Source organism: Passer montanus, unplaced genomic scaffold (assembly GCF_014805655.1).
Source record: "Passer montanus isolate IOZ18808 unplaced genomic scaffold, ASM1480565v1 scaffold8, whole genome shotgun sequence".
Classification (NCBI taxonomy): domain Eukaryota; kingdom Metazoa; phylum Chordata; class Aves; order Passeriformes; family Passeridae; genus Passer; species Passer montanus.
Genome location: NW_024373256.1, coordinates 14,328,008 through 14,355,321, shown reverse-complemented (window position 1 = coordinate 14,355,321; position 27,314 = coordinate 14,328,008). Strand labels below are relative to the sequence as shown.

At 44.5% G+C, this 27,314-nt stretch overlaps 1 protein-coding gene across 2 annotated transcripts in view; it reads left to right on the top strand.

Moving 5' to 3' along the window:
* Positions 1–27,314, top strand: part of CLUAP1 (clusterin associated protein 1) — a 58,405-nt gene that overhangs the window by 109 nt on the left and 30,982 nt on the right. For both annotated transcript variants that reach the window (XM_039731748.1, XM_039731747.1), the window contains exons 2-8: positions 1,004–1,115; positions 2,285–2,369; positions 6,563–6,742; positions 8,473–8,568; positions 17,922–18,005; positions 19,510–19,643; positions 21,167–21,308. In XM_039731748.1, the coding sequence (XP_039587682.1) occupies positions 1,004–1,115; positions 2,285–2,369; positions 6,563–6,742; positions 8,473–8,568; positions 17,922–18,005; positions 19,510–19,643; positions 21,167–21,308 (833 nt within the window). The remainder of the gene's footprint in view (positions 1–1,003; positions 1,116–2,284; positions 2,370–6,562; positions 6,743–8,472; positions 8,569–17,921; positions 18,006–19,509; positions 19,644–21,166; positions 21,309–27,314) is intronic.

Sequence of the window (27,314 nt, the reverse complement as noted above, 5' to 3'; positions counted from 1 at the left end):
CGGGGCGGGACGCGGCACCCCCGGCTGGGCCTCACGGCGCCGCCCGGAGCAGCGGGGGATGCAGGGCTGAGCCGGGGAGGGGTCCCAGCGCTGCCGGGCCCGCCCGTGGGGAGCACAGCTGAGCGCTGTCTGTGCAGGGAGAGGCTGCGTCCGCCTTGGTTCAGCTCAGCGAATCTCGTTAAAAACGCCTCTTCTCACCTGGGCGTGTTTTCTGTTAAATGATACAATTTATGTTAATTATTGAGGTTTAATTATTTGACGTGCTTTGCACTGGGTGTATCGCATGGTAACTAAGCAGCACCCTGTGGGAGATGGCAATCTTGGCAAAGCCCTTACTGGCTAGTGGGAAAAACGCCAATCACTTGGGTTTGTTTTGAAATTTTAAAAGTTTAAGAGTAAGAAAATGGTTATAAAAATAGTAATATAATTAAAATAATAAAATTTGAGGGTAGGACAATATGAGAGAATAAAACAAAGCGATACGGCCGTCTGGGTACCTTTTTCAGGGCAACACAAGCCCGAAAAAGGACCCCCGTTAACAGAGGATTAACACTTAAAAACAATTACTTGTTGCATATTCATACATCTCATACATGATGCAGAAATTCCGTTCAAACACAGGATTCTGTCTGGTCACTGTCAACTTCTTCCTCTTAATCCTCATGCCATCTTCCTGTCTGAGCGAGGTGGGAAGAAGTTAGTTTTCTGCTGATAAGGGAGCAATAAATTCTCTTCTTCTGAAAGATTTAGGTGTCCTGCAGCCACCATCCAGTGAGGGCCCCTCATTCCTTTCTGAAAGAAAACATTCCACATACATAGTTCCTATCTTAACTACAAAAGCTACCTTTTTGCTATGAACCTACATTTACCATAGTATTAAAATGTTAACAACAGCGCTACTTAATACAACTTAATGTGTGTAGTAAATATCTGTGTAGAGCCATATAATATGCACTTTTCACAGCTAGAAAAGAAGAAATCCCTGCTCTTCCTCGTATTTCAGATTTTACTGAGATGATGAGGGCGCTGGGGTATCCTCGACTCATATCCATGGAGAATTTCCACACCCCAAACTTCATGCTTGTGTCAGAAGTGCTGCTGTGGCTGGTGAAAAGGTTGGTGACGAGGCCAGCAAATTTTGGGTTGATGCTGTGATGTGGGGAGTGTGCCTGGGAACTGGTGGTGTGCTGTGAAATTGGGGAACTCAGTGATATTTAATCATTCTTTGAGCTCTGCTCTCTAAATACCAGATAGAAATGCTGTAGTTTGCAGGTTTTTAGCTTAATGATGGAGTCTGCAGTAGCAAACCTGGTGACTCAATGCTGGCAGAGGTTTGTGGGTACACTCATTCAAAAGTAGCCTTATCTCTCTCACATATTCTCCAAATTCCACAGCCATCCTGACCTTTTGTCCAAACAGGGTGATCTGTTGTGGGAACTTCACCAAAACTCAGCCAGTTCTTGCCTTGTTGCTACAGCCTGGTATTGTCCTGCATCCACAACACGTTTAAAAGAAATAAAATGGTTTGTTTCTAATCTTCTACTGTCCATTTGCAGTTTTGCACCCACTTAACCCATTGACAGACTTTGGTTAAATATTTCTGGGTCTTGAAGTGTTATTTGAATTATATGTTATTTTCTCTCTCCCACTTAAGTGCAAAATTAAGGGGTATTTTTAAGATTATAAGGTAGAACATTATAATTGAAACCAACATTGTCTAGTTTGCCTGATTGCTTTTTTTTTGGCCTGGATTAATAATTAATATCCTTTTAGTTGTTAGAAATTTGCTGAATACTCTTGCAGTTGTAATGAAATTGGGATATACTCACAACCATTCAGAACTACTTGGACTAAGTTGCCTAAATAGTCTTTGAAATGCTGCTGTTACACTGAGGGTCCAAATCACTGAATTTCCTTTTATTCTCCCCTGATTCCTGCAGACTGGCCACTTCTAAAAGTTTCTGCACCTCACTGATGGTTTTTTTAAGCATTTCACAGATTTCAGTTTATTTTTCCTTAAGTTTCCTTTACTTGTGAAAGGAGAATGTTTGAAATGATGTCTGGCTATGAACTTGTGTCAGGTTTTACAGCTCCTGCAGTTTGTACAAACCCCCTGTGTGCACTCCAGCCTCTGGATGCCCCAGTCTGCAGTAGGAATTTATTTACACATTTACTCTCCAGTCATGTCCATGCTTACTTTGTGTTTGATTTTAGCCTCACAGGTGAAGCAGGCTCTTTAATGTTGCCAGAACCTTGTTCTGATCTCCAGCTGTTGTTTGCACAGGTATGACCCTCAGAGTGACATTCCTGGGGATGTGGAGACAGAGCAGGACCGGGTTTTCTTCATCAAGGCCGTGGCTCAGTTCATGGTGAGTCTGCCCAGGAGCTGTGCTTGGCCTGAAATCCTGAAATGCTGAAATCCTGAAATGCTGAAATCCTGGCTCCATGGCAGCTTTAGAGCTTTTCTCTTAACCCCACAGAGCTGCCCTGCAAGGGGTGGCTGAGTTTGTGCTGCGATTTGCCTCCAAAGGTAATAGCTAAGCTATCCTTGTGTGTGTTAGGTTCCCTTTTGAAGGCTCAGAAGATCTGGCCCAAGAAAAAGAACCTAGCACCACAGAGCTTCCCTGCGAGGGGTGGCTGAGTTTGTGCTGCTTTGTCCCTGGCAGTGCCCAAGGCCAGGCTGGACAGGGCTTGGAGCAGCCTGGGGCAGTGGCAGCTGTCCCTGCCATGGCAGGGGTGGGACAGGATGAGTTTTAAGGTCCCTTCCAATCCAACCCATGCCATGATTCTGTGATCCTGTGTCTTGTGCTGCTGGAAATTTGCTGGAAATTTGAAGAGGCCAGGGCATGCTGTTACTGACATTCTGTACTTCTTTCTGCAGAGCTGGGATCTAAATACAATATTGGGATCTGAATACAATATTGGGATCTAAACCAGTATTCCTCCTTATCTCTCCTAATTTGTGGAAAACACAGCTGTAGATGGGAAATGTTTTTAAACCATTTAAATTGGTTTAGAAGAGATCCCACCTTGGTTATTGCTGACTTTGCATGCCTGATTATTTTCTGTGCTTGAATTATCATAATTTCTGGTGTTTTCATTAAGATATAGAATCATATATTGGGTGTATGAGATCTCCCATAGATCAGGGCATGTGGTTTTTTCTCAAATCAGTTTTTTTATGCATGAGCATATTTGATTGGGCCATCAAATTTTTTGGTCTTTTGGAATAAAATAACATTGTCCTTCATAAAATTCATGTTATTTGGAAGCAGTGTGAGCCTTTGGTGTTATCACACACTTAGACTAACAGTCTTCATTATGTGAAAAGAACTTTCTGTGGCTGCAGGTGGATCTGGAAGCAATGGAAGTTTTTATGCTAATATCAAAGATGAATTACAATAATTTTAAAAAATCTTAAACATATTAAAATGTCATTTTAACAATATTTCCCTTGTCATTTGTGAATAGTGTGCACCATAAATTCTCTTAATTCTTAATTTTGCCATGTTCAGAGCAGAGCACATTCCTGTACATAACAGAATGTACTTTTGAGCCTTGGAGCATCCTGAGATGGAGTGAACAGGTCTGTTTTATTTGGAAGGGTTTCCCCCTCCAAGCACTAGTCTGGAAGCAGAAATAATGTGATGCTTTTCAATAGCTGATTTCATGTCAGAAGTCCCAAGGGTTTTGGAGAATTACATAATATGATTCAGAAAATGAAATTAATGGAAATTACTTTAGTCATCCTGTACTTAGCCTCAGCTAATATTACAAGTTAGTGTGGGGATTATTGTAGGTTTTCAGCATTTTCAGGATGAGAGAAGCTTGTAGACATTTCCTTAATAATTCACTGTCCATGCAATCCACAATTACCTTCCCTGGGAGTTAATGGCTTTATGCATCCGTGGGCAGATGGGAGATGTGATGGAGACAGAGTTGTCTCAGCAGAGAATGTCAGGACAGATCCATCACCAGGGAATGGAGCTGGAGCTTTGCTCTGCTTTACTGAACAAGGGCTGAGGAGGTGTTAATTTTCCACACAAATTAACTACTGCTCTGTGTTCCTGGCAGTTTGAGAACTTACCAAAAGTCTCCTTCCCAGACCCCAAAGTTGTGAAGTGCCTGCAAGGTTGCCTTAGGTGGGTTTTTAATCAATTCCCCCCCTAGAGCTGCCCTGATCAGTGGGGCTCAACACCTGGCTCCTGCCTAAGCCCACTTGGATCCAAATTGGAGGTAGAGTGCAACAAAAAGCCTCCAATGAGTTCATCTCATAGAAATCCATTCATGAAAACAAACTCAGTAACCCAAGGGCACAAAACCTTTTGCAAGAGTCCAACGTCACAGAAAATTTGGCTTCATGATATTCATAAAGCAGATTGTGAAATTAAGCAAATTTTCTGGCTGTGGCTGCTGATCTTGCTGAATATTTATATTTTTTGTTGCATTTTAACCATCTGATCTTCAGAATAAATAGCTGTGGTTTTTAATGGTCCTGTAGAACTAGAAACATTATATAATAAAACAACAAATCAAATAGGTGTTTCAAAGATGAAGTGATGGAGGTGATTTTCCAAACATGAACTTGTCAGCATGGCGTTGACTCCACAGTGCCATTGTGCCAGTCTGAAAAATATATATATACTTCTCTGTGTATTTTTTCTCTCTTTTTAAGTAGCCTTTGAATGAAAAGGTTTTTTTCTCCTCTTACTAGACATTGATTTTACTCTCTTGAGGGTGAATGAAGCTGAAATTGGAAGTTCTGTCTCTAACAACATCCTTTATAATTCAGTGCATCAGTTCCCTTTGGATAGGGGATGTTTAACAGAGTCTGTCAATTTAATGACCACTTCTCCTATAATGGAATACTTGCTGTTTCTGCAATTAATTTGTTAGATTGCTTCTGCTGCAGGGGAAGGGAGGTGAACATACCTGGCTTTTCACTTTGTGTCTTGGCTCATTTGAGGTCATTCTGAGACCGACATTTCAAAAGCAATTTGGGATTTTTTGTACTGTGAGTCTCGTGTTCCCCTGGCTCAGGTGCACAACATCAGGAGCCTCTTCTGGAACTTTGGGCTTCAATGTTCAGGAGTCACAGAAGATCCTGAGTTGGGACTTTGAGCTCTGGCAGCCTTGGGGCTGTGCCCATTCCCTGGGGAGCCTGTTCAGTGCCTCCCCACCCTCTGGGGGAAGGAGCTTTTCCTGAGATCCAACCTGACCCTCTCCTAACACAGCTCCAGCATTCCCTGGGTCCTGTCTCTGCAGACAGACACAAAGAGTCATTTTCCTCTGCTGGGTTGAGATTTTGGGATGAGAGAGGCAAGAGGAAAATATTTATTGGGAATTAAAATCTGATTTTAAAGTCACAAAGTCTTGACAAAATACATCTGAATAAGCATGGGCCAGCATCCATTTGTTTTGTTTCTTTGGGAAAGCTGGAGCCACATCCATGGTTTGTAGTGTGGTGCTTTCTCTCTTTAGTTTCACAGGATTTTTTCCTTCAGTCCATTATTCAGTGAAGCTCAAAGCAGAGCTTAAATTGTATTTTACCAAATATTGTAATGTCTGAGTCTCTTCCCCCAGCTTGAAGATCCTGCTCTGTCAGAGCCTGAGGGAATGAGAATTCATTCCAGGAGCAGTGTAAAACCAAAGCTGTGTAATACCACCAGTGACTCATGGATGGGCTCTATCTGCTACAGCATTCCCAAAGGAGAAACATTTCAGCACAAGTTTCATCTTAAAAATATACTGAAAAGAAGATGTTAAGTCACTTTTGTGCTTCATGTGTCATTTTTAAGCTTCCTTTTTGGATCCATAGATGGTGATCAATTTTTTTTTTGCCTCCTTGTTTAATTATGTCACCATAGACTCCCTCAAAGTTTAATCTGAAATTTGTGGTTGGCTCCTTGAGGCTCTTCATTTATAATATAAACTTACCAGGAATTTCAAGAACAACATTTGTGTCCTTTCTGTGAGAGATAGTAATTTTCCCCCTTTATTATTTTGAAGCACAAAAAGAATATTAGAATTTTGAGTATTTTTTTCCTTATTGCTCTGTCTGTACCTTTCAGAGATGGAAGGCAAGGGAACAAAATCACTAATATCATAGCAGGGAAAAAATTGAGAGGAGCAATAAAACATTTGGAAGGTGCTGCTGGAAGAGAAGACAGTTAAATTAGGATAACTGATCTCATTCTTGCAACTCATTAAGGGTGAAATTTACCTCTCTGCAGCATCATCACAAGACCTGGGCAGCACTTACTTTCCACTTAAACTTAATTTGAATTTAAATGGTGTATAGGGTTTTTGCTGATCTTTATTCAGGGAAGAAATTATGATAGTTTGAGGGTTTTTCTGCAAATGTTCTGACATGCAGAAAGGGCACAGCTTTCAGAAAAAATTTCTTCTAGAAATACCAGTATTATAATGAGGCAAACTGGGGGTCCAAAGAGGAGGAATTATTCTGTACAGCAGAGCCTGGTGCCCCCAAAAAGAGCTTTGAGTGCAGATAACTGAGGATTTTGTTCTTTGTGGCTGCTGAATTGTTTCTTTCCTGCCCAAGGCTACCAAGGCTCACATCAAGCTGAACACCAAGAAGCTGTACCAGGCTGATGGGCACGCCGTGAAGGAGCTGCTCAAGGTCACCTCGGTGCTCTACGGGGCCATGAACACCCAGGGAGGGGAGCATGCCCACCTCCCCGAGGAGGACAGCACCAAGTTCAAGTTTGATCTGGGCTCAAAAGTAAGCAAAGCTGCCACTCTTGTGTTCACTTGGGAAAACTCATCTGTTTGCTAGCTGGCATTTAAGTGGAGAAGGTTCTGGCAAGGCAGTAGGCAGGGTTTTAAGTCAGACTTTCAGGAGATGGGGTTATGTGAGTCTGTGATTTGTTTTGATCTCTGAATTCTGAACCAAATGCATAATACAAGGTCTCTTGGTTTGGAAAGACAGGTGTCTGCTAAGGAAGGCAGGAGCCTCCCCTGAAGTGGAAACTGTAAACCCCTTCCCTTCAAATTGTTATAAATTTGAAATTAAGGGGCTCTCAGGCAAAGATATGGGAGCAGAAATAACAGTTCTTAGGGAAGAAAAAACCCAAAAACAATGTGGTAAAGCAAAACAACACTGACAGAGTCAGAACACAACCTGACACCCTGTTGGTCAGGGTGCTGGTAGCAGTCCAGTTGGAATTGTGGCTGCAGTTCTGGAGTGTCAGGAGTGGTTCTGTTGGAGCAGTGACCCTGTAGAAAAGGGTGCAGTCTTCCCCTGAAGATCCAGTGGAAGAGGCAGCTGCTGTTCCTGTGGGAATACCAGTGGAAATCCCAAGACCTCAGATTATATCCAGTTGGGAATTCTTGGCTCCTCCCTCTGGGCAGAGCATCTCCCAGTGGGATGCTGTACTTCTTATCAGTCAGGCAGTGACATTCAGTAGCCTGTTATCAGCAGGTGTCTCCCTGGAGGGAGGAGTGGTTGTGGAAGAGATAAGGAAAACTTCCCACTTAACAGAAGACAACTGCCACACCTCTAACAGATGGTAAATAGAGTACATGTTGCTTGGCAATCTAGGACACAAGGCAGCAGTGGCACAAAACTGGTTCTCTTTGTATTAAAATCCTGTTGGCACCATAGAAATATTGGAGTAGGCTGGAATAAAGATTATTTTCTACCTACTAAACTTTTGCAACAAGAGGATCTTGCAAAATACTGACTGAAATTTGATTTTTAGCCCATTTGCATTGAAAGAAAAGGAAATCTTCCTGTGACCCTAACAGACATCAAAGCTTTTCAAGCCCTTAAAATAGAAGACATCTCTAGATATTTTAAAAGCACCTTCTCTAAATATTAAAATTTAAAAAATACCCAACAATTTGCTAAATAAGAGGAATTTCTATTACTATTTCTGTGGAAGATGTCCCTGCCCATGGCAGGAGAGGGACTGGATGGGCTTTAGGGTCTCTTCCCACACAAACCATTGTATGATTCTCTGTTCCTGTGATTCTTGAGAAAATGGCAGACCCAGAAGTGATTCTCCTCTCTGTAAGTCTGCTGGGTCTCTCTAAAAAAAATAACAAAAAAACCCACTTGGTAAATGCTCAAAAGTTCATTACTTCCATTGCAGGCTGGTCCCGTTCCTTTATGAGGTTTTTACTTCTGCTTCTGGAAAAGGTGATGTTTCTCTTTGTCCTGGGCAGCACATGAACCAACAGCTGGCAGAGCCACTGTTCTGAGGAGATTTGTGGGTTTTTTTTCCCTTGGCCTAAAGTATTTGGTGTTTCCCTCAGAAACCTGTACCTGACAGAGCCTCACCTGGAGTGTTTCAAAGCCAAGAGAGACTCTGTCCATTCTGATTCTGGTGTACAACATCTGGCAGAGTTGAGACCTCCAGTGCAATTTTGTCATCAGAATGAGAAGTACCATGGTATTCTTTGGGATGTTGGGCATTCTCCTGCCATTCAGTGCTGTTGCTGTGTTCCCAGATTGCTGACTTGAAGGCAGCTAGACAGCTTGCTTCTGAAATCACCTCCAAAGGAGCAGTCCTGTATGACTTACTTGGCAAAGAGGTGGAGCTGAGGGTAAGTACATGCTGGAGAGCATGGAAAAACTTGTGTTGATATGGTGTCTCAAAGGAAAAAAGGGAAAAACATCTCAGTTCTTATTAATGTTTGCATCTGACGTGAATATTCCATGAGTTTGAGGGAACAGGCCTGACAGTTTGCATTTTCTTCCTACTGCTGTTCATGGCTGGACTGCAGGCAGCCTGAGACAACAGCTTGGCATTTTCTCTTCAGCAGAAAGCTGAAATAGTCCCTGTTTGGAAATACATGTGCAGGCTGTGGTGCTGTGGATGGATATTCTAACAGATAAATTACAAGTGCTGTTAGTTTTCCAAGGACAAGAATCATTATTTCTGTGGCAGGAGCTGGAGGCATCACAGCCTGCAGGGTACATGTTCTTCAGCTTAGCTGGAGGAGAAGGAAAATCAGAAGCTGTTGTGTGAAGTCAGTGCACACTGCCAGGAAGTCTTGCCATTAATTTCTTCAGTGCCTTTATGTGCAATGCTGGAGGTTCTTCATTTTCTGAAAAGGAACTTTAAAGGAGGGAGACCCTGCATGGTGTTGGAAGTTTTCAGATGTCTGAGCTGGAGGGAGTGCACCCTTCAGAGCTGTAAACTCTGAGCCTCCACAATTAATGCTCCCAGATCCTTGTTTGATGGAGTACAGGTGTTTCCAAGGGTGGCTGGTGCCCTGGGAAGCTCCTCCATGGAACACTGCCTTTCCTGCTGGATCCATACATCACTGTGGTGTGCAGGGTGTAATACTTCAAAAGAGAGGGAGAAGTGATAAACCAGTTTAACTCAATATGCAGCAGTGTCACAGAACTGTTAATCAGTTACTTCTCCTCTTGCACTCCCTAATTTCTTGGCTTTGGAGGAGTTTTCATAGAGCTGCTGTGTGATGTGTTAATGTTTGCTTTAGTGGAGCACTGGACCCTTTTGCTCTGAGTACAGCATCCCTGTAACTCTCCTAAATGTCAAATATAGATCACTTTTGGCATTTTTAAAAGTACTCAAGCATTGGTTTGAATTGGGTGTTGTTCAGTCACTTGAAATCAAGGCTTTGAGCACACTGAGTTTAGAACTGGGCCCTGGAAAAGGGCCAGGCACAAGTGGAGTGTGCTGAAAGCAAGAGCTGAAAAATGAGGAGATGAGAAAGTGCTTCAGTGCAGCCACTTCTCAGTGGGGCCATTAAGAGCTCTGGAGTGGGAGCCTGCTTGGAGGTGCCATTTCTGAAAGAACTGGATTTCTTAGAGAGAGCAGTGAGCACTGTTCCTTGTGGCTGAGCACACAGGGTGGGGCCAGCTGATCCTGCCCAGGTGCACAGGTTGTATTTTGCAAAATGGTTTGGCAGATGGAACTTGTTGTCTTTAGGAAATGCTGTCCTGGGAAAGGTGACCTTCTGTGCCATTAACTCTGAGTGCATGGCCTAAAGGCAGCAGGTGACAGTGACAGCTCAGGGACAGCCTCCAGAGAGCTGCAGAAGATGCTTTTGGGCTCTGTTCCTTATGATTTGGGGCTGGTTCCAGGGTTTTTCAGTGATTTGTTAAACCTGAAGGACCCATTTTTGGCTGGCCTGTTAAATGTCAAATTTGGTACATGCAACAAACTCGAGACTTGAGTGTGTAGCAAAGCAAACAGGTTTCAGATTAAAAGTCAATTGCCGGAGCCAGTTTGGCAGTGAAATTTTTAATTTTTAATTATCAGCCCCCAAATCTGCCTTTCACCTGAAGTATGAAATTTGCCCATCCCAGGAGAGGCTTAGAGCCAAACGCTGCTGGGTTTTTCCATCACTGTTGAGTCTGGGCTGCTTGGCAGTGCTGAGGGCTGCCAGGAATTGCCCTTCCTCACCTGCCTCATCCTCCCTGGATCCTTCCTGGGGAAGGGCTCAGGAGGCCTCAGGAATGGCATCCTCTGCCTGCCCTTCCCACCCCATTCCAGCTGGGGAAGAATTGAAGCTCATTCTGGCTTTGGGTGAGTAGAGCTTTGCTGCTAGACACCAAATTAGTTGCCATTAAACCAAGATTACTTTTACTGCTTTTTAATTATTGATTTCCATGGGTTATTTTCTTCTGGCAGTGCCTGGCTAATTAATGCTCTCACTAATTGTCAGTGCCAGAGGGTTTGTGCTGTTGAAGGGCAGGGGAGCAGTGTGGTTTAGGTTTTTATTCCATTTTATCTCCTTAAACCTGTTGCATGTGCTAAAATCTTATCAACAGCTGTCATAGTGTTTAAAGGAATTTGAAAACATGGGAGTTTTTTGGTCCCTAAACATATTTTCTCTTTCTTTTTCTAATCCATTCATTTCCAAATATTTAAATTAAAGCTCTTCCTACCTAAGCTTCAACAGGCTGATGATAAATCTTATTTCTATCCTAAGTGAAGATGGCTTCATTTTCCAGGAACTATAAAGGAAATGCCAGCATTTGGCACTAATGGGTTGACTTGATCTGTTTTCACAGTCTGAGCAGCTTTTGGGGAAAGATCACTGGGGAAAAGTGAAGTAAAACTCATTATTTCCCTTGGAAGTGTTGACTCTAATTTGCTCCACAACCTTTACCTTCTATGTTGGAGTCTTTTTGTACATAATTTGTATAGAAACTGTGGGGAAAAACTTCATACATTAGATAAATTTCATTGCTCCTAGTCATGAAACACTTTTTTTAATAAATTACTTTCTGAATGAAAACAAATTTCAGCTAGAGAAGAGTTTAGGGGAATGGTTCTGTTAGATTTATTGGAGGTAGAGAGTGCTGTAAATGTATGTACATATTTTTGTGGAAGAGTTGAGGTCTGATTTCTTGGAAATATGGTTCTGTGCCTTTCTGAAGCCTTTGCAATACCTTATTCCCTGACTGAATATACACTTCTGTATATTTAAACTGCTTCCCAAGTTAATCTGTAATGCTAAAAAAGAATCTTTCATTAACAACAGAGGAAGAAACAAAACCTACAGGGTTTGCTGAATTCAGAGTATGGTGTTGTTTTGTGGGAGAAAAAATCCCAAACAGCCCCCAAAGCTGGATTGTCAGATGAAAATCCCAAATATAATTAGTGAATTCTGTGGAAGCTGTGCTGTTTCTAGCCCAGCTGTGGATGAGCACAGTGCAGGTTATTGGTGTCCTGTGGCAGTGCTGGAGACACAGAATTTTTATTTAAAAACACATTTAAGCATTACATTTGGAAGGTAATTTGCAGCTTCCAGTCTTGCTGGTCCAATCCTGGAGCACAGAAATTGCAACTGGGATTTGTAGAGTTTAGTGAAGCTGATGAATGAGCTTGGTACCACACAGTGAGATCCCTAAATGAAAAGCCAATTCTATGCAAATTCCATGCATGGAGAAATACATCTTCGTCTTTATTGTTTCCTTTCCTGCCAGGGGCACTTTCTCTGCATTTCATTGCTATGTGGCTTTAATTTTCATAATATTTACAGTTACCTTTGGAAGAGTAAGCAGGCATGTTGAGTTTTTTGCATGGGGAAGGTGGGGTTGATTTGGATTTGAGATGGGGATGAGAGATTTTGTTTGGATTTCTTTCTCTGTCTTCCTACACGGTACTAAATGAATGGAGAAAAGAAGTTGTTGAAAATACCAGTCTGTGATTAAGGCTGTCAAACTCCAAATCAAGAAAAGTAGCAAGGGAATTAATGTCAGCACTCAGGCAAAATGCAGCACTGCTTCGCTATGCACTCCCTTTTCTGGGATCTACACAGCTGCCATTCTGTACCTGGAAAAAGATGTTGGAAAAGCCAGTGGTGCTCTGTATCCTAAAAACATGGCAAGGTGGGGGAAAGGGCCAGATGAACCTTTGGGGGAAGGGAGGGATGATGAGCTGGTCCAAATCATTCTTCAGCCCAAAATAAAGCACTAGTGAGACTTCTAAGGGCAGTTGTCCCCAGCTGAGGAAGGGTTCTCTTGAATTATCCTACAATGGAAATCCAAAAGGAAAAATTCCTGGCTGTTTTTGACTCTGAAATTCTGCTTGTGCCAGAGGTCCTGGGCCACACTGGCAGGAGCCTGGCAGGAAGCTGCCCTGCTTTGACTTGCTGAATTATTGGACATGGGAAGATAATGGAGCAAAAAATATTCTGCCTCTGTGCTGCTGGCAGGCAGAAAGATTTCTGACCTCTCAGGCTTGTTTTCATTTTATTTACCTCTTAATTAGCTGGAAGCCCTGTAAAACTGAAGAAAAATGAAAATATTATTTTCTTTTAAGGCTTTTAGCTTGTGCTGAAGATGGACAATGCAGTGAGTTTGTGTTCTAATGCTCCTCTTGGCACTTAGCCCATCTGTGCCCTTGAACAAAGTGTTTATTCCCTGTATCCACTCCTGTAAATAAAGGAATTGCTGAATTTGGTAGATTAAGGCTTTTAACAGCCACATCAAGTATTTGCCACTCTGTGGAGGATAAATTCTGGGCACTGCTCCCTGTTATTTTTATGGATGCCTACAGCACCAGCTTGTTCCCAAACTGATGGGAGGCACTGAGAATCTTGTTACCAGCTCAGCTGGGAAAGGCTGGAATTGAACTCTTCAGAGAGCCTGAGGCATTTAGACTCAGCTTTGGAACTGAGGCAGTGCTAGCCCAGCACCAAGCCTTGCACTAAGGACATTTCACCTGGATCTCTTTATTCCCAGCTTTTGGATTAAAGAGCCCTTCCTCCCTTCCTTCCCCTCCCAGCACAGCTGCTGGGGGGAGAGGGAGATGTGATTTCAGAGATGGCTGCATCACTCCCTGCTCTTTGGAACTTAACTGGAAAAGTCATTTATTGAAAATGTTGGAAGCATTTTTCCGCCTGCCAAATGTTCCTTCTGGATACGAGGCACTGCCTGAGGGAGGCTGATAAATGAATTTCCCTCATTTCCTGGGCTTTGGTTACAGAGCTGCCACACACAGAACTTGTAGTGGAAATTTGTAACTTGAAATTGCCACAGCTCTGGAGAATTACTTGGTTTGCTTCAGTTTTTTTGAACAGTCCTGCTTCTAACCCAAGCCTAACCTATCACTGAGGAAGAGGGCTAATTGGGAAGCCAAAATTAACCCTTGCACCTGTGATCCAGTGTTGAATCAATATTAGATAGCTTTAACCAGGACTGCAGTGGTGTGTATGTATTTAAAGTCAGAAATTATTTTGTATGACCATCCCAGGAGTATTTAGCTTGAAGAAATGGCATCAGCTGTAAAGCAGTGATTGGCACATTTCTCCTGGCATTTTGGGGACTGGTTATGTCCAGTGGAAGGTGTCCCTGCCCATGGCAGAGAGTTGGAATCAGGTAAGCTTTCTGGTCTCTTCCAACCAACCCTGCCCTCTTTTCCTTTGTGAACCACCCAGCAGTGCCCATGCAAGGCCATTTCCAGCTGATTGTATTTGGAATTTCACAGGCTTAGCTTCTGCTCTGGAAAAAGAAGTTCCTTGTCATGTTCCCACAGTCTGGAGGAGACATCCCAGGCCACCTCCTGGCCAAGGAGCCATGAAGTGACCCCCTGTAGTCCTGAGGACTGATCCAAGCTTTGCCAATGCAGTCTGTCCTCAAACCTTGCACAGAGTAAAGGAAAGGTGAGGATTCTGAGGGTGTGGAAGGATCACAGGAGGCACATCCTGGGGTTTGTGAGCTGAGGCTGAATCAGTGGCATCAACTCCAGAGCCAGAAGATGGATGGAGCTGGTGAGGGAGGGAGCAGAGCAGTGTAAATTCATCCCTGACAAAAAGCTTTGAAGTTCCCTTTCCTGCCTCAGCAGAACCACATGCAGCTTACTTCTGATTCTTTCTGATCCATTGAAAAATTAAATTTTCCACTTTCTTCTCTCTCCCAAACCTCCTTGTGACGTGGGTTTTACATGCTGGGCTAGCTGAGGGTTTGGGGCACTGATTGAGGCTCTGCTTTGCTGAGGAGGGAAATGTCTTTGTGGACACCCTATGGAGACTGCTGAGATGGGCATGAAACCAAGCAGCATAGTCTGGAAGCAGCAAAATCACATTTGCCATGACTTCAATGTCTTGAGGGGACAGATGGGCTGTTGGGAAGCGTCAGATTCCTTCAGAAGGATTAATGTCCCTCATGAGCCTCCCTGTTCCAATAGTGCCACGTCATCCATCCCCTGCATTGGCCAAATGTGGTCAGCGTGGGTGAGTGAACTCCCTGAGTAACAAACTCCTACAGGAGGGCTTCGTGGCCTGCAGGGACAGCTGGAATTGCCAAAGCCCTGTTTGCAGGGAGCAGGGGATGTGGGGCTGCCTGGATGGAGGCTGAAGTGGCAGTGAGGAGCTCACAAACTTCTGTGTGCATCAGGCTTAGAACTCCTGGGAAACAAAAAAATATTTAACCTGTGGTCAAAAACTCAGAAAAAGAACCATGGAATGGTTTGGGTTGGAAGAGACCTTGAAGATCAGCCAGTTCCACCTCTGCCATGGGCAGGGACACCTTCCACTATCCCAGGTGGCTCCAAGCCCTGCCCAGCCTGGCCTTGGCACTTCCAGGGATGGGGCAGCCACAGAAAGACCAGAGTGCTAGGAAAAAAAGTTTTAATTTCTGTTCCTTACCACAAAAAAATGTGTTTAGAAAGCTCTGCTAGATCAGAACATGTTATTACACCACATTTATCATCAGTGACTTCCATGGTGGTCGTGCCTAATTACTTCTCTTGGTTCCTTCCTGCAGTTTAGAGGAAGAGTGCATCCATTTTTCCATACATCAGGCACACTGGGAGCTCCTTTATCAGCTTCTGGTCCATAAAAATGGAAATCCATTACCTGTTGAAAATGCTTCCCTGGGCATATTTGTAGAATGAGTTTTCCAATAGTGGCTCTTCATTGTTAACTGGGAATGAAGCTCCTGGGAAGAAATTCCCAGTAAGGAAAGTGGTGGGTGCATTTGCAAAGGGTCCTTCTTGAAAAGAGATATTAAAGATACAACTTTCCTCTCTGACAGTGTTCATAGGGTAGCAGGAAATGGCCCAGTGACTCTTACCCAGGGAAGCTGTGACAGACCTCCATAAAAAAATATCAGTGGCTTGATAGACTCAACATATATTTATGTTTCCATTATATTTCCACTAAATATTACTATTTTTCCATAATATTAAATATCTTTTCCACTTAGACTTGCTGCTCCGGAGTGTCAGAGTTAGAGGCTGGGTTGTAACAGTGAAGTTACTCTGCCCATTCCAAGGCAGAGTTTTAGGGATAGCTGTGTGTACAGAGGATTCTCCTCTCCATCCCTTGGGGTGTGAAGGGTTAATTGCCCTGAATGTCTCCTTTCCAGGCTAACTTTGATTCCACAGTCTGAAAATACAAATTGCTGTGTTTCCACTGCTCTGCATTTCCCTGACATTTTTGCAGGCAGGTGTGGCTGTAGGACTGAACCTTGTAGAAAAGGTGGATTTCTGTGGAGGACTGTGATGTGTACATGGAACTTCAGGGCTCTTAGAGGGAAGGCAGAAGAAGGAAAGACATTAAACTTGCATCAGTTATTCCACCTCGAGGGGCAGATCCTCAGAAGTTTCTCCAAACCCAGCAGCTCCCTGCCCTGCCCCGCTGCAGTGCCCAAATTTTCTGGGGTGTTTCACCAGGCTGCTGGAGGGGAGCTGCTGAGGGAGTTGTTGATTACAGACTGCAGTCCTTGCTGTTCCTTTGACCTCTTTGCAAGTGGAAAGGACAATAATTCCCATTCCTCTGCTGTTTTGTTTGAAGTGTGTTGGCTCTGTGGCACAGACCCTCTGAGCCCAGTTGGCAGGGCAGTGTGTGCACCAGGCTGGGCTGGCAAGGGCCTCACAAATAAACAGGGATTTTGCTGGTCCTGCCAAGGGCCTCACAAATAAACAGGGATTTTGCTGGTCCTGGCAAGGGCCTCACAAATAAACAGGCATTTTGCTGGTCCTGGCAAGGGCCTCACAAATAAACAGGCATTTTGCTGGGCTTCTGAAATGGTAAATGTTCCCAGACAACTGAGCTACATTATTCTTCCCCACCCTCCTCCAGAAACATTTCTGTATGGAATTATTTGGGAATTTATGTTGCACAGACGTTTTGTGTCTTATTTCTGCCCAAATAAACTTTCTGCTTTGGAGTTTGTTTTTCTCTGCACTTCAGGCAGTGTGAGCAGCCACTGCCACCAACAGATGTAACTGCTGTCACCCTCCCCAGCAGGATGTTTGTTCTCCTTCTTTTCTCATGCCAGGAAAATGAGCCTTTGTGCAGCACGTGCTGGGGTTGCTCAGACACCTGATCCAGCAGAGGAACAAGCTCAGCACAAAAAGCTGCTTTTATTGTTTTTATGGATGAGCTCCCAGGTTGGGTTCACCCTGCAATTCCCTGGAGTTGGTGGGAAGGAAGGAGGCTCTGCTGGAGCTGAGCTCTGCAGTCTGGAGAGTCTGGCATGGCATCTTAGCAAAGTTACTGGATCTGCTTCCACAATTCCTCCTGTGGTGGGCTGGGTGCAGCTTGTGGCAAGTGTACAAAGAATTTTTAGGTTCTTAATCAGATATTTTCTAGAGAGATGCTTTATCCATCTTTATCCACCTGTTACCAAGTATTTTGCCAATGCAAGATTGTTTTAGGGACATGGAGGTGCAAAATTCCCTCTCTTGCCTTCCAGTGCCAAGCAAGTAACCAGAAGTTTCTATGTAATGACCAGGTCAGTGTTTAAGGCATCAATTAGACAAGTGCACTGTCAAGCCCATGTGTCCCCAAAACTGCTGAGAGGGATGTTTTAAATCCTTTGGGATGTAAACAAGGATCACTGCGGGGGTGTTTGAGGAGCCTGACTCACTCAGTTATCAGAAGCAGAGATGCCCATACAGCTGCACATGGAGGCACATGGAATCCCCTGGGTGGGAAGGCCCCACAGGGGTTATTCAGTGTCAGTGCAGGACAGCCCACAATCCCAGCCTGTGCCTGGGAGCATTGTCCAAAGGCTCCTGGAGCTCTGGCAGGGTCAGTGCTCAGTGCCCACCTGCCTGGCACAGTTTGGTGGCTTTGTAGTCCTTGGAGCTCCACACTTTTGGGACACTGCTCCTCCACTGCTCTGGTGTTTCATGGGTTGTGTTGTACAGGTGATGGAATCTTCTGTGCCCTGCTCCACATGTAAAATCAGAGCAGTTGCCAAAAATTGCCTTCAAGAATAGCTGCAGTCAGACACAGCACTCACCTCATTTGGAAAAGATGTCTTGATTGCTCCCTCCTGCTCATCTCAGCTCACTTTTTCATCATCTCCTGGTCTCTAAATCATCTCAGCCTTGGTGAATAAACACTAAATCCTACCCCATTTATTATGCAGATGATCCTATCATTGTTGCTTGATCACCCTCAGTTCTGCATAAATTAGTTCCTTTGTGTAGTGGTTAAATATATTGGTTCATTTTATTTCATAGGAAGCAAGGACAGAATCTCTTGGCAGACCTTTGGAGATAAATGAGGCTGAGAAGGTGATGAAAATTGCCATTAACAGCGTTCTGGTAAGCAAAATATCATTTATTTGATTGCAAAATTATAATTTTTCTGCTGCAAGAAGAAATTTGCTCTTTTTATCAGCAGCCTGAGGTAAAGAGTGCCAAAGCCATCACCTGCAGCTGCAGTTGATGCATCTAAGAGCTGCTCTTAGCCTCTTTAGTGGGAGAAAACACATTGTAGTCATATTCCCTGCCTCTGTTAGGAGCTTCACCCCAAAAGCTGTACAGGAGAGATAAAAATTGCCCAAATCAGCACAGAAATCTACACCCTCTGCCCTGGCTCTGGAAGCAGGACAGCTGAGCTGGCCAAGGGGTGAGTGAGAGCTGGCACTGTGCTGATGAGGATCCTGCCAGGGCATCCCTGTGCTCCGTGGTGTGAAGGGCTTCTTGTGTGTCCTGCACTTGCCAGCACTGTCCTGCTCCAGTGCCTGGCTTCCTGAATTTCTGAGCCTTCAGCTGCACTGTGTGAGGAGGCAGTTAATTAACTCCAAGTGATTCCTATCAGTTATTTCACTACAAACTCTATCCAGTCCAAGTGTTTAACTACAAAACTGGAGTTCCAGGTTTAAACAACCAGTGGAAAACCAAGAGAGATTCCAAGCAATCTTCCCTTATGTTTTGCTCCTGCCTGTGTGAATACTAAATGTTGTTAATGTGCATTTCTTACTCCAGCTGTAGAACTGATGAACTGAGAGCTGCTTGAGAGAGGGATTGTCTTCCTGGCAAACAGCAGTGGCACACACTCAGCTCATTAATCCTGGCCCAGTTCATGGAATGACCTGTTGGAGCTGAGCAGCACTCACAGCTGGAATTCCAGCAGTGGAATCCTCCCTCTCCCTCAAAAGATGCTCATGGTTTCTTTTTCTTGAGCCTGAGCACACTGGATCAAGTACTCAGCTCATTTGAATCAATTGGAATATTCCCACTTGCCCTCCTGGTTCCTGTAGCACATGTTGAAATATTCAAGATGCTTCCCAGTTTTAAAAAAAAGGATAAAACAAAACTTAGGAAAGGATTAAGATATTCAGATATAGGAAGTTCTTTATAAAACTGACTTATATCTTGAAGAGAAAAGAAAAATGATGGAAGCTTAAAATTCCCTGAAATAGTACCAAGAAACAAATGCATTTCTCGTCTGTTTATTCAGAGAGAATCATGAAATCATTAAGGTTGGAAACAACCTGAATGATTCCATTGAGATAAAATCCAAAAAGACCTTAATGATGCCAAAAGATAGGCTTCTTCCTGCCTTCTACTGCTTCTTCATTGAAAAGGAAAATTAAAGTTACAGCTGTGGGTTTTTCCTTCTTTAAGAATGTTGGCAAAAAAATCAGGTATTTTACATTTGCAAATGTCCAGTTAGTTCATTATCCTGGCCACAAAGAACTTTTGAATTTCCACTGCCTGCTTGAGTAAACACAGATGAGATTATCCAGAACAATGTTCAGCATCTGAAAGATAAATGTAATTATCCCAGTGGCAGCCATGGTTCACCATCCTTCTCTTTCAGGAAGAAGTCCAAAAGACCAAAGACATGTTGAGTAACGTGGCCTTGGATGAAGCCAGTTTGGAAGCCAAGATTGAAAAACGAAAATTGGAGCTGGAAAGAAGCCAGAAGAGGCTGCAGACTCTGCAGAGTGTTCGGTAAAGATCATGGACTGGTTTGAACTGGTTATCTGCTGCAGGAAGGAGTGTGGACAGAGAGGGTGGAACTGCTGCAAACAGCCCCTCTGTTCCCAGAGGCTTCTGGTGCTCACCACCAATTTGAAATATTCCTTCTGCAGCCTGTGTTAGGATCAGATCCTCTGCACTGGTACAGTCTGCCAGAAGATTCATAGAATCACAGAATCCCAGACTGGTTTGGGTGGGAAAGGACCTTAAAGCTCATCCAGTGCCACCCCTGCCATGGCAGGGACACCTCCCACTGTCCCAGGCTGCTCCCAGCCCTGCCCAGCCTGGCCTTGGGCACTGCCAGGGATCCAGGGGCAGCCACAGCTGCTCTGGGCACCCTGTGCCAGGGCCTGCCCACCCTCACAGGGAACAATGCCTTCCCAGTATCCCATCTAAACCTCTCCTCCTTCAGTGTGAACCCATTGCTCCTTGTCCTATCACTGCAGTTCCTGCTGATGAATCCCTCTCCCTCCTTGTAAGCCCCATTGGATACTGGAGTGTTCAGGTTTGCAGTTTGGGTTGATTTCTGGCCCTTAATTCACTTGCAGGTTTATACAATCTTCAATCTGACCTAATATTAAAAAAAAAAAAAAAAAAGGGCTATTAGACAAGGGAGGGGGGGAAGGAATGACCTGGAATACTGGAGTGTTCAGGTTTGCAGTTTGGGTTGATTTCTGGCCCTTAATTCACTTGCAGGTTTATACAATCTTCAATCGCCTTAATATTAAAAAAAAAAAAAAAAAAAGGAGCTATTAGACAAGGGAGTGGTGGAAGGAATGACCTGGATTCACATCCCTATTTTATCAGCACCACTCTGCAGGAGGTGGATTGGGTGTGTGTGGAGCTCTGAGCAGCAGCAGTGGTTTTGGGGTGCATCACTCAGCTCTCAGGTGTAATGACATCATCACTTCATCATACTGTGTAATTAAACCTGTAATGACCCAGGACACTTGTAGCAATAAGTTCCCAGCAAAGCAGATGGTTTGCCAGCCATGCTACACAGTAACTTTGTGCAGTTGTGGAACAGTAGGATAAATAATCTAACATTGCCTTCTGAGGGGGCCAAAATGCTGCCTTTGTGCCTGTGTGAAAGGAAAAGGGAGTTGTGCACAAACCCCTTCTCTTTGCTTTATGTAATTCCCAGATTGTTTAGTGAGGGGCTTTGTCTTGAGCTTTTATTCTCTGAAGCAGTGTGAAACCTTAAAAACAAGAGGTTTTTTGGTTTACCAGATATGGAGGGGCAGCTGCAAAACCAAAATTGCATTTCAGAATTCTGTATATACAGAGCAATATTTATAGACCCCTAGAATCACAGCATGGCTTGGATTGGAAGAAACCCTAAAGCTCATCTCATTCCAAGCCCTTGCCATGGGACAGCTCCCACTGTCCCAGCTTGCTGCAAGCCCCATAAAACCTGGCCTTGAGCTCCTCCAGGGATGGGGCAGCCCCAGCTTCTCTGGGCAGATTTCACTGAGTTCCCTGCTTGCTCTCCCCAGCCCTGCTTTCATGGATGAGTATGAGAAGATTGAGGAGCAGCTGCAGAAGCAGTACAGCACTTACCTGGAAAAGTTCCGAAATCTGACCTACATGGAGCAGCTCGTGGATGATCACCGGCGGGCAGAGCAGGAGATGTTTGAGGTAGGACACTTTGGAAATGCTCAGCACGACTGTACAGCCTGCAGATCAACAGGAAATGTTTTAATTCCCTTTTCCAAAGCAGCACATCAGGAGCTGATTGAGTCACTGGCAGGTGAGGGACAGTCCAGTGACTGTGGCTGCTCCTGGCCAAACACAGCAGCACAGCTGCTAAAGTTAAACCAGTTAAACCAGTGCAGTGAGGGCTCTTGCCAGTCTCTGCCCCCATGACTCATTTTCAGCTGCTGGGTCTTGTTCATGAAGAATGTTTTCAGAATTTCTGATCTTCCTTTTGCTGCATACAATGGATGTGTTTCCTTCTATTGTCTGCTGATGTATAAGGGTTTCTCAACACTGGGCTCTTCAGTCTCCTCAAAGTATCAACAGAAAAAGCCAAGAGCAACTGTGAGGAGATCAGATGTGCTGGGGTCTTCCCCTCATAGACTTCAGTCTTGTTAGGCAGAATTCTGCCTTCTCTTGTGTCAGTTCAGTGTGATTCTCCTCATAGATAATCTGCATCTGTATCCTGTTTTGTTCCAGACTTTTCTTTGGGGTTTACTGGACTGCAATGCTTTCAGCTGGCCTTTCCTTCAGCTTCCAGCAGCTTCTTGTTTTATTGTTATCCCCACAGTAATTTCCCACTCTGTCTTCTGTTCTTCATTGAAAACATGTTTGAGTGAACCCTCTGCCCTGGGATCTCAGTGCTGCTGGGAGTGCTGCACCTGGATTTACAGCATCCATGGGTTTGGAAAAGGCCTCTGAGACCCTCGAGTCCCACCTGGGACCCATCCCCACCTTGTCACCAGCCCAGCCCTGAGTGCCACATCCAGGCTTTCCCCAGGAATGGGGAGTCCACCACTCCCTGGGCAGCCCCTTCCAGTGTTTAACAACCCTTTCCATGAGGAAATTCCTCCTGATGTCCAGCCTGGACCTCTCCTGGCACAGCTTGAGACCATTCCCTTTTGTCCTGTCCCTGTTCCTTGGGAGCAGAGCCTGACTCCCCCCTGGCTGTCCCCTCCTGTCAGGAGTTGTGCAGAGCCACAAGGTCCCCCCTGAGCCTCCTTTTCTCCAGGCTGAGCCCCCCAGCTCCCTCAGGAATTCTCCAGACCCTTCTCCTTGTGCTCCAGACCCTTCCCCAGTGCCCTGGACCCACTCCAGCCCCTCAATGTCCTTTCTGTTTTGAGGGGCCCACATCTGGACACAGCACTCGAGCTGTGACCTCATCAGTGCAGCCAATTAACCCATTGTTAATCAATGCTCCCTCATTCCACCACCACCTTTTGGACACAGGGAAAGCCATGCTCTTTGAGTAGTCTCAAATATTTTGCTGCATTATTTGCTTGAGGGATAAAATATCTTTTCAAAGCTGATGTGGGCATTTGGCAACTTGTTAATCCCTCTGAACCAGTTTCCCATCAAGCCTCTCTTCACAAGCACTGTCTCTGTACAGGTTTTTTCACCTCCTATCTGAAGTCAGTTCTAGCTCTGTGTTCCAATTCTTCTCCATATCCTTGCCCCCCACTCAAAAAAAGTCTTCAATTAAATCATAATCTTGAAGTGAAGCCTAAAATCTGATTTATCCCTTCTGTTCAAATGCCACTGAGACTTCAGAGCCAGAGGAGAGATGCTTTGAACTGAGCTACCTGAAAGTGTTTATGAATTCAAGTGCAGAACTTTGTTAATGAGCTGGTGCTCAGCTCTTTGAGGGATTTTTGTTAAAAGATAATAAGACAAAGAAAAAGCCTTTGTCATTCACGGCTGTGCCGTGATTAGAATATGGCAAGCACATTTATTTTCCTTTTATCTCCTTTCTCTGAGACTCCTGGGACCCTACCCATATGGTTTGGTTTGTGGTTGCCTAGGATAAGCAGGGAAAAATGCTTGAGACTAGTGCAGAATTAAAACTATAAAAGCTGGTGACAAAAAAATCATTGTTTTGCTTGGCACATTTCTATCAGCTGTACCTAAAAATACTTGGAACATAGAAAGGATGAGACTGTGACCACCTCTCTGTGGGCAGGAGCACAGTGACTCAGGCAGCCACGAGTGCTTTGCTGCAGAAGCTGTTGCTTTGGTAGGAGAAGAGGGGGGTGGGTGTGTGTGTCCCTCTTCCAGCCAGATATTCAGAGGTGCTGGAGTCCAGGCTGGGATTTGAAGCCATTGTGAGATGTCAGTCCTCAAAATCAAACTCCAGGACTTGGGGACTGAAAGAGGATGAAGAATTTCATCTGGAGAAGAGAAGGCTCTGGGGAAACTTCAGAGCAGCCTCCAGAGCCCAAAGGGGCTCCAGGGGAGCTGCAGAGGGACTGGGGACAAGGCATGGAGGGACAGGACACAGGGAATGGCTCCCCCTGCCAGAGGGCAGGGCTGGATGGGATATTGGGAATTAGGAATTGTTCCCTGTGAGGGTGGGCAGGCCCTGGCACAGGGTGCCCAGAGCAGCTGTGGCTGCCCCTGGATCCCTGGCAGTGCCCAAGGCCAGGCTGGGCAGGGCTTGGAGCAGCCTGGGACAGTGGAAGGTGTCCCTGATTCCTTCCAACCCAACCTATTCCATGATTCTGATCTGGATCCCAACTAAACCAAGAGACTTGCTGGGGAGCTCCCACCCAAACCAGTGAGGGGATGCACTGTTTAATCCATTTTGGGTTAATCTCTGGCCACCCTGGAACACAAGGATGTGTCTGTCACTTCTTTTGGTGTTGATCTGCTTTTCAGGTGGTTCTTCCACACTTTGGCTACTTTATGGTGAAGCAGAACTGTGGTTGCTTAAAAAAAAAAAAAGAGAACATTTTGCTCCAAAGCAATGCTTTGCTTGTTGTCCTATAGTTTATAATCTTGTGTCATTTTCAGCATCAACAGAGGAAAAAATAACAAGGATAATTACATTTAATCTATTTTAAAACACACTCACTCCAGCTGTCAGAAACACTGAAAATTATGTTGATTTTTTCCCCCAACCCTGATTTGTCTTTTGTTCCACCAAACCAATCTTAATTAACTTCTGCAGTAGCAGCATGAGGCAATTCTTTTATCATTGCTGTGTATTTGCTAAAGAGCTTGCCAACAAAAAGCATCAGCAGAGTAATTAGATTAATCCAGCACTCCCTGTGCTGTTCTGAGCTCTGCTTCCTGGGCCCCTCTCCTTGATTTAATCCACATTTTTAGGAGTTTTTGTTCTGATTGAGAGCCTGATGCTGTTGCTGAATAATGAGCCTGATCTGTGCTGCAGTTGGACTCAGAGTGGTTGGGTATCCACAGCCACCACCCTGGGCCAGAGTGCAGCTCCCAATTAGCAAAGTGATTTAAAGATTTTAATTAAGTGCCACTAAGCAGTTGAGGCATTCCAGCCCCTCCAGAGCTGGTGGTTGTGTACATTTTTGAGGTGTTTTCTCCTTGCTGTGGTTGTCCAGCCCCATGTGGCTCCTGGTGTTGTCCTGAGCCTCCTGATGCTTTGCCTGCCTGTGTCAGTCACAGGGAGCAGTGGCTGGAGTGTGATCAGTGGGACTGGGCTGAGAAATCTGTGTTGAAAGAACTGACAGGCTCGTGTTGGGGCTGAGCCCAGCAGTTAATTGGTGATGAAGCAGCTCCTGCTGAGCACCTGTCTGTCTGATGTGGGACCTGCTGAAATATATGAAAAATACATAATTATTTGGCCATTATCACCTGGAGAAGGCAGAAGTCCACACATGACTCATCTTTCCAGTGGGCTTCTCACACTTATTGACAGCTGTCATGCACAACTTACTCATGGATCCAAGGAATTTAAAGAAGGGCCTTTTATCTTTGCAGTTTCCTTTGCCTCCTTTACCTCTTTTATTCTCCTTCTGTTTCTTGGTGCTGTTCATGGAATTAATCCATCTTCCTGCAGTTCTGTGCCAAGCTATGGATTTATGAGCTATGTCTCCTCAAAGATTGTGTCTTGTTTTTCTGCTTTGTAAAAAGATTCAGCACAGTTAATTCACTTTTACCCTGTTTCTAAGATGGAATCATTTCAAATGTTTAGACACAAAAGCTATTAGAACTTTGGCTGTTCTAAAAAACCCAATTTTCAGGGGTTTTTCAGATTTGGGGGTTGAAATTCTCTCTGGATTATAAATGAATGCCTCTCTTTTAAAGGACAGCACAGGCTAATACAGTTCAAAAAGGTGGTTTTGGAATTAGCTTATGTAATGCCAGAATAAGTTGGCAATTTCCCTCAGCATTTGCCTTTTCCCTGGAGAGAATGTGCTTATTCTTTCTTGTGCTTCTCAGAGGACACCCCAGAAGTACTTTCCTCTTCAGCTGCTTTCTCCTAAGGTATTTTCAGACTGTTTTTGTGCTGCTTGTGGGTAATCCCAGCTGAGGAGTGCCATGAAGTGCTGGACACGGGGATGAGGATGTTCTTAGCCACTCAGTCTTTTGTCTTTGGTGTGGGATTGCTTAAACTGCTTTTCTTTTCATCATGATGGAGTTACCAAGGGCATGTAGAGATAGAACAAGGGGGAATGGGTTCAGATTGAAGGAGGAGAGGTTTAGATGGGATACTGGGAAGAAATCCTTCCCTGGGAGGGTGGGCAGGCCCTGGCACAGGGTGCCCAGAGCAGCTGTGGCTGCCCCTGGATCCCTGGCAGTGCCCAAGGCCAGGCTGGGCAGGGCTTGGAGCAGCCTGGGACAGTGGGAGCTGTCCCTGCCATGGCAGGGGGTGGAATGGGATGAGCTCTGAGATCCCTTCCAAGCCAAACCATTCCATGATTGATTCTATGCATTATCAGTAAACAGTCCTTCATGATTAATCATGCAATTCCAATTAACAGACTGTGTTGTGACTTACCCTTTGCAACCTGCCCATCCCAAATAAAATCCCCTTTTCATTAAACTCTTTTTAGCAGAGCTTCTGATAGGTATCTAATAATAAATAGGGATCTCTGAGTTCTGCTCCACTCTGAGTCTGTGCTTGTTGCACTGAACTAAATTCACCATTCCCACTGTGACAGCTGTTTGCTGCTATAGCCAGCACAAGGTTAACATGAAAAGCAGATGGTTACAGTCTTTAATCATCTAACTAATGTGCATTTGAATTATGACTGCTTTAAACATTTTACAAGTGCCAGGAGAGCACTTCTGGTGCAGCATTGCTGGACTGTGTGGAACGTCAGATGTAAAAGTAAGCACAGGCTGCTGAATTGTTGGTTGCTTCTATTTTGGCATTTAGTTCAGTGTGCAAGGGTGACAGTATTGGTGCACTGAGACACAGAAATCAGTGGGGAAATGTGGAAAAAATTAGAGCAGGGGGAAGGGAATGCACAGAACAAGAAGGGGCAGTGGAGCGTAGGAGGAAAGGACAAAAGAAATTATTGGCTGAGAAATGATGATCACAGAAGGGAGAAGCTGGAGATAGAAGGTGGGAGGGTGTGTGGAGAGTGCATTAGGGAAGATGAAAAGGTTCTGTGTGCATTTATTCCACTGAAATAAAATTCTGCAGTCCCCTGGCAATACCATGGCAACTGCCCCGAGGCAGGTCATGCCTGCCTGCTCCTGGGCTCTGTTGATACTCTCTCCCATTAAAGCTGTGGGAGAACTTTTTGGGAAGCACAAACAATTGAGATCAGTTCAATTATCTCAGTCAGATCAACTCAGTGCTCAAAGATCTGTGTTTTCATAGGGATTATCCGGATATCTGATGTGCCTGGTAGGTGACAAACTTGCCTTAGGATCCCAGATTTGGGGCTGTTTGACTCACAGCTTCAAGTTCTTCATGTCTGACACACTCCAGAGCTCATTTTATCACAAAGCTAGAGATCAAAAAAGAGATTATTGAATCCCAAATCACTTACAGGCTTTTCTGAGCAATGGAAAAATTCATATTCTGCTTCCAGCAGCCCCTGAAGGGTAAAGAGGTTCCTTGTGCCTCAGGGCCTGGTGCTGTGGTTGGATATGAACCCCTGTAAAGGTTTCTCAGTCTGGTTCTTTCTTGCTGCTGTTATAAATTTGTGCTAATTCTTTTATAAATTAAATCCTCTGCATTTGGGG